This window comes from Myodes glareolus, chromosome 6, assembly GCF_982192425.1.
Source record: "Myodes glareolus chromosome 6, mMyoGla1.1, whole genome shotgun sequence".
Classification (NCBI taxonomy): domain Eukaryota; kingdom Metazoa; phylum Chordata; class Mammalia; order Rodentia; family Cricetidae; genus Myodes; species Myodes glareolus.
The window spans coordinates 11259131-11273817 of NC_142031.1; the positions used below are offsets into that span (position 1 = coordinate 11259131).

At 47.1% G+C, this 14687-nt stretch overlaps 2 protein-coding genes across 2 annotated transcripts; both read right to left on the reverse strand.

Annotated features, from left to right (window-relative positions):
- Positions 1-238: 238 nt before the first annotated feature.
- LOC148121640 (preferentially expressed antigen in melanoma-like protein 1) lies at positions 239-8971 on the reverse strand. Its single transcript, XM_087906692.1, has 4 exons — positions 8390-8971; positions 3870-4189; positions 2974-3537; positions 239-2164 (listed from the first exon to the last, which is right to left on the reverse strand). Exons 2-4 carry the CDS (start codon positions 4160-4162, stop codon positions 1756-1758), a joined length of 1266 nt encoding a protein of 421 aa, XP_087762818.1. The 5' UTR covers positions 4163-4189; positions 8390-8971; the 3' UTR covers positions 239-1755.
- Positions 8972-13310: 4339 nt separating this feature from the next.
- Positions 13311-14465, reverse strand: LOC125415382 (preferentially expressed antigen in melanoma-like protein 1). Its single transcript, XM_087906762.1, has 3 exons — positions 14173-14465; positions 13650-13853; positions 13311-13461 (listed from the first exon to the last, which is right to left on the reverse strand). The coding sequence occupies exons 1-3, from the start codon at positions 14463-14465 to the stop codon at positions 13311-13313; spliced, it is 648 nt and encodes a 215-aa protein (XP_087762888.1).
- Between the last annotated feature and the right edge of the window lie 222 nt (positions 14466-14687).

Genomic DNA, 14687 nt, shown 5'->3' on the forward strand with positions numbered 1-14687 from the left:
ACTGTGCCTGGCTAAAAACTGCAGGATGGCTCAGTGGTTAAGGGAGCGTGTGTTCTCGCAGAGGATTAGGGTTTGATTTCCAGCACCCGATCAGGAGCTCACAACCACATGTAAGTCCAGTTCGAGGGAATGACACCCTCTTCTGGCTTCCCAGGTACTGCATGGACATGGTACACGACAAACAGGTAAAACACTCATGTGCAGTGAACACACTTCTCAGAAACAGATACACACCATCTTTAGAACACATCAGAATTTATTAAATAACAATAAATCTGCATACTACAACAATTTTGTTGTCTACAATTCACTAAGGACTATGATCTCACTTGAGATTCATAGCCACTAACAATCCAAAAATTGGTCCAAGCTTATTCACACATTACACTTCAGACAATGAAATGCAGGCTACAGTGCAGCTAAGGGTGAAAGAATTGGAGATGCCAGGCTTGGTGGGGCAGGCCTTACTTCCAGCACTGAGAGGCAGAGGCAGGCCATGGTTTTCTGTGACTTGAGTCCAGCCTGGTTGCTGGACAAAAGAGACAATCTCAAACACCAACGACTACAAAAATTAAAGAGGCAGGCTATAGATGTTGCTTAGTGGGTAGAATGTAGATTGCTTGCCTGGTAAGCAGGAAGCTATATGTTCAGGACAGGGAATTGGTTCTCTAGGTAGACAATGAAAAACCAAGATCAATTCTAGGTCTCTACAGAACTATCTCCTACAAATTGGTTCAGGACGCCCCCCCCAACACATCAATGATAACTATTGTTCATGTAAACACACACTATGCAAATGAAAAACTATGGGCTTCTTTTTCCCAGAAAAGGGGCCATAAAGCCTCTGGTTCCATGAAGACTCTTGTTAAGGAGAATCAACCAGAGTAGGAGAGAGGATGGCTGATGTTTTCCACAGCCTTGCTTGTAGACACACAACATGGAGCACGTATTCATGTACACACACACACGCGCGCGCACACACACACACACACACCAATTCCAGAGGTCCATCAGTCATGGTATTGTGTTGTATGCAGTCCAGGGACAAGAGTTGGGAGCTCTAAGATATGGTCTAATGACACAGGTGGTGGACATTGCCATGGCCCAAGGATAAAAGTCCCTCTTTATCTGATGGGGGCAGGACCGCAGTCTTCAGTGGTTTGGAGTTGGTAGCAATGCCACAAAAGCTGATTTTCTGCTAGGGTTTATATCTACTTGCCCTGCTTCCATTCATAAACTGACAGGTGACAGTATTTTAGGAGTACAAATACATGACTTACCATGTATGTCGCAGTAATGCTGGGTGGCAGCTGACTAGCAGACAAGACAGACATCCAGCCTCAGCAGTACAAACCTAAAATACCTAAATAACCTAATAAGTTAAATTATTTTAGGTCTATGTGTTATATTTTGTCTACAAGAACGTAAAGGCAGGACAACAAATATCATAGAACTGTATTATATTAAAGGTAGAAACCAGGCTAATCCCCCAGGTAGAACTAACTGATGGTTCTAGTTTAAAACTATGTGTTATGTGTTTTCTCAGACACCTGTGGATTGCCTTTTCCTCCCAGGTGTCCACAGGAGAGCTTGATATGTGCAGCAAGCTTAATATGTGCTTGATATGCCCAACACGTCCCAACATATCATGCGCACATCACAACACACATCCTTCAAAGCGGGAAGACAATGCTCTCTGGCTGTACAACAGTTCTCCCCTTATCTATACAAACTAAATAAGACTGGACAACCACCTCAAAGTTCTGGAGACAGATCATCACACCCAGGCACGAAGACTACCGCTGACCCTTCTGACCTCAAGGTTATCTCGTGATCTCTCAACTCCCTCAAGAAATTCCCCGAGAAATGGTTTCCAGAGAAGTTAAACCACATAAGCTGGGTACAGCACCTCAGGGCAGGCAGGACAGCACTGAGGTGGCAGTCCAACAAATGACAGGACTCCAAGTCCAGAGTTAGCAAAGTAGACGCAGATTTTTGCAGTATAGTTTGCAAGGGCTCTGGGCTAAAATGAGTCAGTTTGACCCTTTTCAAACTCAGATGTTTTAACTGGCTTGTGCACGGGAATTCAGCTATATGGGCCCAGTCTGAGTTTGAGAGCAAACAGTTAGTCGCCGACAGGGTCTCTAAGGGAGTCTTTAGCGACCTACAAAAGAAAAACACAAGAAGACAGTTCTGGGAACATGAATGTGGTCCAAGATCCCTTTAATCACACGATAAAAGCCAGTAGCCACCATGCTCCATGAAGGAGTCTGCTCACTCTAACCTGTACTGAGGCCTTTCACCATCACGGTAGGATCAGCTCTACCCAAGACTGCGATTCCCGTCAACACAGGGAGGACCAAGGCAGGCAGGATCTGCCTATGGGTTCACAGACCTGCCTCTTCACAGAATTCACCATGACCCCGATTCTCAACTCTGACTTCACGCTTCTCATCTCCTCACTCTCTGAGGTCCAAACAAAGCTGGGGACGGTGGTCCACACCTGTGCTACTCCTAGGGCGCTGACACAAGAGGAGGGCTGGGGAGAGTACCAGCCAATCCTGCTCCCCATCTGGACCACATACACCTCATCTCCAAACCCAGCCTGTCCTAGATGGAGAGCTGAAAGCAAGCTGAGCAGAGCTCAGTGTACATTGTCCCCCCAACACGGCCCTCCTCCTTTTCCTTTTTTCCGTTCACCTTAGACACTTGCTAAGAAAGAAATAAGTCCCCATTCTTACTAGATCTCATCCCTGAGAGGCTTCCTAGCATGATACCTTTCTAAACCACCAACCCCAGCTCGGCCCTACTCCTTCGGATTAGTAGCTATGTGAGAATCCGCTCCAGGGCAGCAGATGCAGAACAATGCCCTGATATTCTCATGCTCTGACAAGGTTAATCTACCAGGGCTACAGAGAGCAGGTGGTCGCTAATGTCTAAAAGAAGAAGGCTTGGCCTGACACCCCTCCTTACCGGAAGAGCTCCTCTAGGTGATCCTCTAGGAAGAAGACATTATCCAGAATCAGGGCCTCCAGGTGCTTCAGCTTGACAAACTGTGAGGTAAACTGGGTAACAATCTGCTGCTTCTCCAGCGGTGTGTGACGGGCCCATGGCCAAAGGCTGGAGAGGAGGAGAATGTGCAGGTACCTCATACGACCCAGGTAAGGAGTGAAGTTAAGCAAGCAGGTAAGATCATTTATGTTATACAAACCCAGTTGCTGAACAGAGTTTAGGTCCAATGTCTCCAGGACATCTTTGTGGTAGTAAGCAGCCAGAGACCAGATCTCTAGATAGTTACAGCACAGACTCAGACCTTCTCTCTGCGCCACCCATTCAACAACAAAGGCCTCCAAGGACTCTAGTGGGCGTTCCTGCAAGATCAGGTCTATAGCCACCTTCACCTGCGGCTTCACCTCCTTATCTGAAAGACCCACTGCTGTTTGATTCTCACTCAGGTCAGGAGCCTTGAACACAGACCACTGGTCCCACATCCTCAAAGGCAGAATCCGTAGATCCAGCACTTTCAGTCTGCACCTCCTGGGGTAGAGCAGGGAAGAGCATCAGCATGGAGGTTTTAACCACTGCCCTCTTCCCACAGCTTCTCCTTAAATCCAGCCAGTCCCACTCTAGTACCTGTGTGAGCACTGACTGGGTCTTTCAGTCTCTGCTGATTAGTGAGGCCTGCATAAGCAACAGCCCTTTTCCAGATGGATGGGCGATGGCCAAAGACTCTGGAGTTCTCCAAGTTGGTCCCCCCAAAACCTCCACCCCATTCTATGTCCACTCCCTCACCCTGATTCTACCTGTCCCCAGCTGTCTCTGCTTTTTAATTCCCAAGGCCTTCCTTCAGGGCATCCGGGTGTACTCACCTGTGAGGAACCTCCTGGCACAGCATGCCATCAAGCCCAGACAGGATAATCTCTAAGACTCTCCTGTAGGAATCATCCCTCTTGATCATGGCTCCCAGCGGAAGGCAGGGGAAGGGCCAGGCCTGCACCATTGCCTTCACAATGCTCGTTTTTCTCCTTCTGCAGGCCTTTTTGAACAGTGATGGGAAGAAAACTGAGGGTATATTGTCCAGATTAGAGATTGCCACGGTCTTGTTCCTCAAAAGGCTGTTCTCTGCCAGCTCCTGGAGTGTGCGTGGGGACCTGAAGCTCATCCTGATGAATCTTCAGTAAGAAGGTTTCTGGAGCAACATTTAGAAAGATACTCTTTCAGTCAGGCTGTGGTGGCACACACCTCCTCTATCCCAACACCCTGGAGACAAAGGCCTGGTCTACAGAGTCAGTTCCAGGACAAGCTCCAAAGCTACAGAGAAAACCTGCCTCGAATACCAAAAAAAGAATGAAACCCATCCTATCAAATGAGTGCTGAGACACTATTCTCACCCATGAGGGGAGCTAACCCAGGTACAGTCACTGCTCTGAGAGCGGCAGGGACCTCAAATTAGCTCACTCCACTCAGTGCTCCATGGACCACAAACCTTCAAAGTTCCTGCTGGTCCCAGGAGAATGGTCTCTCAAGCATCCACGGCCACAGCTCATCTCATTACCACCCATTTCCAGGTTGTGCACTGGATTTCATGTCTAGTGGGAAGTGAGTCCTGCACGTCCTAGAAGCTAAACTCGAGCTTCGGGGAAATGTGTCTCATTCAATACCCAATAGGGCCAGGAGTGCTGGCATGAAGGCGCCATCCCTGCCCTCAGGAGGCAGGGAAGAGGGAGTAGCAATAGCTTCAAAGGAAGGTGTGGTGATAGCTGAGAGTTGAGAGAGGCCTGTAATCTCATCACTTGGAAGGCAAAAGAATCAAGGGTTTGATGCCAGCCTCGGCGACACAGAAAATTGGATGTTAGCTCAGTTTACATCAGATCCAGTCTTAAACAAGAAATATCAGCCGGGGCTAGGCAGTAGTGGTGCACACCTTTAATCCAAACACGTGGGAGGCAGAGGCAGGTGGATTTCTGTGAGTTGGAAGCCAGCCTGATCTACAGAGACAGTTCTAGCATGGGTTCCAAGGCTATACGGTGAAACCCTGTCTCAAAAAAACAAACTAAAAAATCTTCCTTATCTCAAATCCTAAATAGAAAGCATTATACATCCATGCCCTGTTTCAGGGAACGTTCACCTTCCCTGGTGCCTATGCTCAGACACCCTGGGGTCTGCTGGCAATGAATGATGCAGGCTGAGAACTCCTTACTTCAATGGCATCAGTATCCTAAAATACAACTACCGCATCCACACTGGAAGTTGGGTGTTAGCTTCAGAATTTTTGCTTCTTTTTTGAGACAAGGTCTTCCTATGCAGCCGTGCCTGGTCTCAACTCACGATTTGGGCTGGACAGCTGGCTCAGGACTGAAGAGAACATGCTGTTCTTCTATCTAGAGGGTCTGGGCTCAGTTTCCCAGTCCCACCTGATGCCAATTCTGAAGCTGTGATGCCCACTTCAGAGCACCAAACACGCAAGCACTGCTATAAACACACACATGCAGGGAAAACACTCACACATAAAATAAATCTCTTTAAAAAAAAATTTTTTACCAGGCTGGCTTCCAATTCACATAGACCTACCTGGCTCTCAGCCTGAGCGCTTGAGATTAAAGGTGTGCACCACCAAGCCTGGCCAGCAACATTTTTTATTTCGTTTTGTTTTTTGAGACAGGATTTCTCTGTGAAACAGTCCTGGCTGTCCTAAACTCATTCTGTAGACCAGGCTGGCCTCAAACTCAGAGATCCACCTGTCTCAGCCTCCTGAGTGCCAGGATTAGAGCCCCCACTGACCATAAAACTTTATTAAGACAGGGTTTTTACTATGTGGCATAGGGGACTGGAACTCAGGTATCCAACTCCCTCTCAGATTTAGGAAATATTTTGATCCAATCTATTAATATATGTATATATATATATATTTGGTTTTTCGAGACAGAGATTTTCTGAATAACAGCCCTAGCTGTCCAGGTACTAACTCTTGTAGACCAGGCTGGCCTTGAACTTCAGAGATCCCTGCCTCTGGAGTAAAGCCACGAGAGGCATGCACCACCACCACCGAGTAACTAAACTAAATTTGTATTAAAGTATCTCAGCAAGTAGATTTACATTATTTTTATGGTGCTGAGAACTGAACCTGAGTGTCATATATGTTAGGGCATTTTTACTAGTAAGCTACATCACCAAATTCTCAACCAACTCTTTATTTTTCCATTTATTTATTTATAACTTCTTTGACACGGACTATCACTGTGGAACAGTCCTGTCTGGCTGGGCAATTTTACTAGTGCCCTACATCACCAAGCTCTCAATTAAATAGTTACTTTTCATTAATTAAAAGAAACATCTATTTATTTGTTTGTTTATTCACACAGGGTTTCTCTGCGTAATAGCCCCAGCTGACCTGGAGCTAACTTTATACACCAGGCGGCATACAAATTCAGAGATTAGCCTGCCTCCGCTTCCCCAAGTGCTGGAATTAAAGGCACGGACCACCACCACCGGGCTCCAACTAAGTATTTCAAATGCCAAGGATGAGAATTTCTGTGCAGAAAAGAGTTTCTTGAAAGTGCAGAGTGAAGATTCACATCATCACCCAAGCACTCATAAAGGTGTGGTAGTGGGACCTACATGACACCCAGGCTACCCAGTGAGTTGGTACAGACCTGTTAACCCAGCACTCTGGGAGCAGAAGCAGGATTGGAAGTTCAAGGTCATTTGAACACTCTTAGGGCTGGAGGTAGAGGCTGGACAATATCTGTGAGTCAACCCAGACTACAAGGTGAGTTCCAAAACAGCCAAGGAGACCCTCTCTCAAAAACAAAATAAATAAATAAGGCTGGGTTCCAGGACAGCCAGTGATACGAAAAGTAATCCTGTCTCAAAACAGCAAACAAAACCAAAAGACAAGCTAGGCGGTGGTGGTGAACACCTTGAGTCCCAGCACTGGAGAGGTGGGGGCAGTTGGATCTCTGAGTTCAAGGTCAGCCTGGTCCAAGGAGTGAGTTCCAGGACAGCCAGAACATCTACTCAGAGAAACCCTGTCTCAAAAAAGCAAAGCAAAAAAGGGACAAAAACAACAACAAAAATCAAAATATAAAAAGATGAGAGAGCGCCGCGACTGTGCATGACTTTAATCTCAACAATCCAGCGGCTGGAGTTGGTCCGTCAGCTGAAGGCCAGCCTAAGCTGCAGTGAACTCCAGTCTCAAAAATACATAAATCTGGCTGGGAGGTGGTGGGAGACACCAGTAATTTCAGGACTTGATGCAAAGAGGCAGTCAGATCAAGGTCAGCCTGGTCTGCAGAGTTCCTGGACAGCCAATGCTATGCAGAGAAACTTTGCCTCAAAAAACAAAAATATACACAAATCTGTAAGCATATAAATTAAATAAACAAAATAAGGGCTCCAAGCCAGGCTTGATCGATAGATCACACCTGTAATGCCAGCATCTGAAAGGCTGAGGCAGGAGGATTCCTATTTCTTCTAGGATAGCCTAGTATACAAAGTGCCCCACATGGCGATGCTAACACCTCCATTCTGCAGGCTAGAATTAAAGGCACTCGGCACTATGCCCACTTTTAAAAAGCTGCCTACCACCCCTTCCCAACTACAGGCGTGTGCCACCTCACCCAGATTGCATAGTAAATTGGGAAAACATCTGCTGACCATAGACAGGACTCCAGCAAGACACCAAAGTCAAGAACGACCCTGCCCAAGTCTGGCTCATGAATCGGTGAACTGATCAGGCTCAGACAGAATTACAGATACCTAGGAGGAGCCAGAGGCCCAGGTTCAGATCAAGGTTAGAAGACCCAACCCCTCCCCATCGTATTAGGAGGGAACCTGCACCAAAAAGCCCTATCTAGTGAGGATCTTAGCACTAAAGGGGTAATGGTTGTGAGTCTAAGAAGCCAAAGTTCAAACCAAGCAATCTTTGATTGCAGAAGCAGCTTGGTTGATCGAGCACATGCCTAAAGGCTCAACATAAACAGAATATACCAACTCGGATGTGCAAGCTAGAGAATCAGAAGTTCAATTCATGCCTCAGTTAAATAGGTTCAATGACTCAGCATTTAATCCTAGCACTCCTGAGAATTACCTGTGTTTGGATAGGCAAGTCGCCAGTGCGCATCTAGATTAATATGGAATGTTTGGGATCAAATGATCCTGCCGCCTCGGCCTCAACAAGTAGGTGAAATCATCGTCTGCTACCACTAAGTTCTTTTTATTTTCTGGTTTTTCGGGTTTCGAGACAGCATTTCTTCTGTGACTGCCCTAGCTGTCCTGGAACTAGCTCTGTACCAGTGTACCAGGCTGGCCTGGACTCACAAAGACTTGCCTGCCTTGGCCTCCCGAGTTCTGGGATTAACTGCGTGACTGCTGGGCAAAAGTGACTTACGAGAGTTGGACAGAAGAGAGAGGTCCGCAGCAGGGCCAAGAAGTGATTCCTGTCTCCAGGACTGTTTTCTTCGGTTCCTCTGTTGACCTGGCTGGCTGGAAACTCAGTATGTAATTGAGGCTAACTTCAAACTCACAGCGACCATTAGCCCACCAGGCTCGGGCACTCCATGGGCTGCTGAAGTTTCCACGCCCACTAAACAAACCCAGACCCCACTACAAACTGCCACCTGATTGGCCGTTTCAGTCTCCACCCGCTTCATCTGAATTTGGTTTTTCCCCAAAGAGCTTGCATCTATAGCCAGCTGTGGCAGAACACATTCTTTTTGTTTCTTTTTTGTTTTTTTCCTTTTGCTTTTTCTTTTTTTTTTTTTTTTTTTTATTTTGAGACAGGTTTTCTCTGAAGCTTTGGAGCCTGTCCTGGAACTAGCTCTTGTACACCAGACTGGCCTCGAACTCACAAAGATCTGCCTGCTTCTGCCTCCTGAGTGCTGGGATTAAAGGTGTGCGCCACCAACACCTGGCTGGCCAAACACCTTCCTTTCATCACAGTCCCAGGCTGGGGGTCCCTGCGACTTTGATACCAGCCTGCTCTAACTAAATATTGACTTCTGGGCTCTAGCCAGGCCTATCTGATGAAAACCTGTCTTTTTTTTTTTATGGGGATGGGCAGGATGATGCCTAACTTTAATCTCTGTGCTCAGGAATCAGAGGCAGGAGGATCTCCGTGAGCAAGCAAGTGCGTGTGCCCCTACAGGAGCAAAGGCACAGGCAGTGTTTGAACCTGATCTGTGTTCCCGAAAGGTAAAGAACTAAGATGGAAGCAGGGAGGTGGTGGCACACGCCTTTAATTCAGGCACTCCTGAGGCAGAGGCAGGCAGATATCTGTGGTTTCAAGGCCAGCCTAGTCTACAAAGCAAGTTCCCGGACAGTCAGGACTGTTACACAGAGAAACCCAGTCTAAAAGAAGAAAAGAAAAAAGAAAAAAAGAAAAGAAAAGGAAAAACAAATGCTTGTGAAGTAGGTCATGAATGAGCTTCAGATTTCATCCCATCCCTAACTTCTGTCATTTTGGGATGGCACGTTTGAGTTCCTTGAACCTTCCAGGACCCCATGAGGATGTGCTGGGTGGGGATTCAGGAGTGTGGTCGGTCATCCCTGGGACTGGACGGTAGGAGTTGAAAAGGGAAGCTGTGGGCTGTAGAGATGGTTAAGAGCACCTGCTGCTCTTGCAGAAGGACCCAGGTTTGCTTGGAGCCACCAAATGGCAGCCGGCAATCATCTGTAACTCAGTTCCAGGGGCAATAAAAAAAGAGACAGGCAGTCTATAGGTTTCCTAAAGGAAAATTTGAACTTTAAACCCCATGAAAATTGTGGCCCTCCTATCCTAGGCCCCCAAGTAGTTAGTACTACAAGCTGGTACCACCTAGCCTGCTAACCTGGCATATGCTCCTTCCTTTCTTCCTTTTTTCTTTCCTTCAACTTCCTCGGTCTTCCCCTTTTCTCCCCCCCCCCCCCCACATCTTATCTCTGGTTTCACATCTTGTCAAGTTGACAGTCAGCATTAACTATTACATCTGTGATATTGAATAAAAAAAGAAGGATGTTGGGTAATTGTCTACATTTGTAGACACCGTCCCGTTCTACCAACAAGTGATAGAAACTGCAGGGGCTGGACTTCTGGACACTGCAGCAGACTATATGGAATGTACTAGCAGGTGGTGTTATCAAGAATCCCAACAGTCTAAATGCTGTGGCAGTAGAATTGATTGTTAGAGGCAAGTCTAGGCCTGATAGTGAGATCCAGTTTCAAAACAAACAAACAAACAAAAAAAAAATCAAAGAACCAAGACCCTACTACCCTGTCTTTCATCCCAGCTCTTGGGAGGAAGACGCAGGCAGATGTCTGTGAGTTAGAGGTAGCCTGTTCCACAATAGCTAGTTCCAGGACAGGCTCCGAAGCGATAGAACAAAAAAAAAAAAAAAAAAAACAAAAAAAAAAACCCCACCAAGACATATAAAGCCAAACCACAATTCAAGATCTTTGATTGGCTAACACCTATAAGCTCATCTGTTTCAAGGCAATAAGGGAGCTGTCACTCAAAACCAACTAACCATTTGCGGGGTGGTAGTGGTGCACACCTTTAACTCTGGCACTTGGAAGGCAGAGGCAGGCAGATCTGATTTCTAGATCAGCATTCTTTACATACAGTGTTCCAGGACAGCCAGGGTTGTTTAAAGACCATGGGAGAAAAAAAATTGTCAAAACTCTACAGTGATCATTCAAAGACTGAAGCATTGTTGCTGGAGCCTTGTGTCCTTAAAGAAAGGAAGCTGAGGCAGGAGGATTCCAAGTTCAAGGCCTGCCTAAAATACAGAATAAATTCTGGACCACTCAACAGAAAGTCGAAGAGACTCCTGTTAGAGCCTTTATTTGAAAGGAGTGCACCACTGTGCCTGGCTGACAACTACAGGATGGCTCAGTGGTTAAGGGAGCTTGTGTTCTTGCAGAGGACGAGGGTTTGATTCCCAGCACCCACTCAGGAGCTCACAACCACATGTAAGTCCAGTTCGAGGGAATGACACCCTCTTCTGGCTTCCCAGGGACTGCATGGACATGGTACACGACAAACAGGTAAAACACGCATGTGCAGTGAACATACTTCTCAGAAACAGATACACACCGTCTTTAGAACACATCAGAATTTATTAAATAACAATAAATCTGCATACTACAACAATTTTGTTGTCTACAATTCACTAAGGACTATGATCTCACTTGAGATTCACAGCCACTAACAATCCAAAAATTGTTCCAAGCTTATTCACACATTACACTTCAGACAATGAAATGCAGGCTACAGTGCAGCTAAGGCTGAAAAAAAAAACTGCAAGGGTTAACATCTACTTGCCCTGCTTCCATTCATAAACTCATAGGTGACAGTACTTTACGAGTGTAAATACATAATTTACCATGTATGTCGCACTAATGCTCGGTAACGGTGCCTCAGCAGACAAAACAATTGCTGAATTACTTTATGTCTATATGTTATAAGGATTTTGCCTACATGTATGTCTATGCACCACACGTGTGCCTCACGCCCCGGCGGCCAGAAGAAGGCATCTGACCTCTATCACTAGAGTTATGGATGATTCCCACATCAGAGGCATGTGGGAAATCAAACCAGGTCCTCTGCAAGAACAGCAAGTGCTCTAAGCGGATGAGCCAACTCTCCAGCCCCCACAAATGGCTGCCATAAAATGCTACTATTTTCCTGAGGAACGCAAGGCACAGCCACAGAATCGATTAAAAGACAGATAACCAGGTCTGGTGGTGCGAGCCTATTCTCAGCACTAACAAGGTAAAGGCAGGACAACCCAAAGTCATAGGACTGTATTAGACTAAAGGTGGAAACCAGGTTAATCCTCCAGGGAGAACTAACTGATGGTTCCAATCTAAAACCATGTGTTGTGTATTTTCTCAGATACCTGTGTATTGCCTTTTCCTCCCAGGTGTCCACAGGAGAACTTGATATGGGCATCAAGCTTAATATGTGCTTGATATGCCCAACACGTCCCAACACATCATGCGCACATCACAACACACATCCTTCAAAGCGGGAAGACAATGCTCTGGCTGTACAACAGTTCTCCCCTTATCTACACACTCATAACAAGGCTGGACAACCACCTCAAAGTTCTGGTGACAGATCATCACACCCAGGAATGAAGACTACCCTTGACCCTTCTGATCTCATGGTTCTCTCGTGATCTCTCATCTCCCTCAAGAAATTCCATGAGAAATGGTTTCCAGAGAAGTTAAACGAGATAAGCTGGGTACAGCACCTCACGGCAGGCAGGATGGCACGGAGGTCGCGTTCAAACAAATGACAGGACTCCAAGTCCAGAGTTAGCAAAGTAGATGCAGATCTTCGCAGCACAGCTTGCAGGACCTCTAGGTTCAGTCGGACCCTTTCCAAATGTAAATGTTTTAGCTGGCTTGTGCACGGGAATTCAGCTATATGGGCCCACTCTGACTTTGAGAGATAGCACTTAGTCACAGAAAGGGTCTCTAAGGGAGTCTTTAGCGACCTACAAAAAAAACAAGAAGAGAGCTTTGGGAACATGCATGTGGTCCAAGATCCCTTTAATCACACGATAAAAGCCAGTAGCCACCATGCTCCATGAAGGAGTCTGCTCATTCTAACCTGTACTGAGGCCTTTCACCATCACGGTAGAATCAGCTCAACCCAAGACTGCGATTCCCGTCAACACAGGGAGGATCAAGGCAGGCAGGATCTGCCTATGGGTTCACAGACCTGCCTCTTCACAGAATTCACCATGACCCCGATTCTCAACTCTGACTTCACGCTTCTCATCTCCTCAGCCTCTGAGGTCCAAACAAAGCCGGGGACGGTGGTCCACACCCGTGCTACTCCTAGGGCGCTGACACAAGAGGAGGGCTGGGGAGAGTACCAGCCAATCCTGCTCCCCATCTGGACCACATACACCCCATCTCCAAACCCAGCCTGTCCTAGATGGAGAGCTGAAAGCAAGCTGAGCAGAGCTCAGTGTACAGTGTCCCCCCCACACGGCCCTCCTCCTTTTCCTTTTTCCGATACACCTTAGACACTTGCTAAGAAAGAAATAAGTCCCCATTCTTACTAGATATCATCCCTGAGCTGAGAGACTTCCTAGCATGGTACCTCTTTCTAAACCACCAACCCCAGCTCGGCCCTACTCCTTTGGATTAGAAGCTATATGAGACTCTGCTCCAGGACAGCAGATGCAGAACAATGCCAATATTCTCATGCTCTGACAAGGTTAATCTACCAGGGCTACAGAGAGCAGGTGGTCGCTAATGTCTAAAGGAAGATGGCTTGGCCTGACACCCCTCCTTACCAGTAGGACTGGCCTAGGTATCATTCTGGGAAGGTGACATGACTCAGAATCAGGGCCTCCAGGTGCTTCATCTTGGCAAAGTGCGAGGTAAACTTGGAAACAATCTGCTGCTGCTGCGCCGTTGTTTGACACCACTCATAAAAGCCAAGGAGGCTGAAACTGCGCAGGTACCTCATACGACACACGTAAGGAGAGACTTTAAGCAGGCAGGTAGCATCATCCATGTTACCCAAAACCAGGTGCTGAATACAGTTCAAGTCCAATGTGTCCAAGACAGCTTTGTGGTAGTAATTATGTCCGTAGACCAGATCTCCAGCTTGTTACACCATAGACTCAGACCTTCTCTCTGAGACACCCACTTAATGACAAAGGACTCCAGGGACTCTTCGTCGTATGCCTTTAGGACCAGGTCTATAGCCACCTTCACTTGCGGCTTCACCTCCTTTTCTGAAAGACCCACCGCTGTCTGGTTCTCACTCAGGTCAGGAGCCTTGAACACAGACCACTGGTCCCACATCCTCAAAGGCAGAATCCGTAGATCCAGTACTTTCAGTCTGCACCTCCTGGGGTAGAGCAGGGAAGAGCATCAGCATGGAGGCTTTAACCACCGCCCTCTTCCCACAGATTCTCCTTAAATCCAGCCAGTCCCACTCTAGTGTCTGTGGGAGCAGTGACTGGGTCCTTCAGTTTCGGCTGATTCACGAGTCCTGCATAAGCAACAGCCCTTACCCAGAGGGCTCAGCGATGGAGCTCTCCAAGTTGGTGCCCCCAAAACCTCCACCCCATTCTATGTCCACTCCCTCACCCTGATTCTACCTGTCCCTAGATGTCTCTGCTTTTTAATTCCCAAGGCCTTCCTTCAGGGCATCTGGGTGTACTCACCTGTGAGGAACCTCCTGGCACAGCATGCCATCAAGCCCAGACAGGATCATCTCTAAGACTCTCCTGTAGGAAACACCCCTCTTGATCATGGCTCCCAGCGGAAGGCAGGGGAAGGGCCAGGCCTGCACCATTGCCTTCACAATGCTCGTTTTTCTCCTTCTGCAGGCCTTTTTGAACAGTGATGGGAAGAAAACTGAGGGTATATTGTCCAGATAAGAGATTGCCACCGTCTGGTTACTCAAAAGGCTGTTCTCCGCCAGCTCCTGGAGTGTGAGTGGGGACTTGAAGCTCATCCTGATGAATCTTCAGTAAGGAGGTTTCTGGAGCAACATTTAGAAAGATACTCTTTCAGTCAGGCTGTGGTGGCACACACCTCCTCTATCCCAACACTCAGGAGGCTGAGGCAGGCAGATCTCTGATTTCGAAACCAGCCTGGTCTACAGAGCCACTTCCAGGAGAAGCTCCAAAGCTACAGAGAAACCCTGCCTCGAAATACTAATAAAAGAATGAAACCC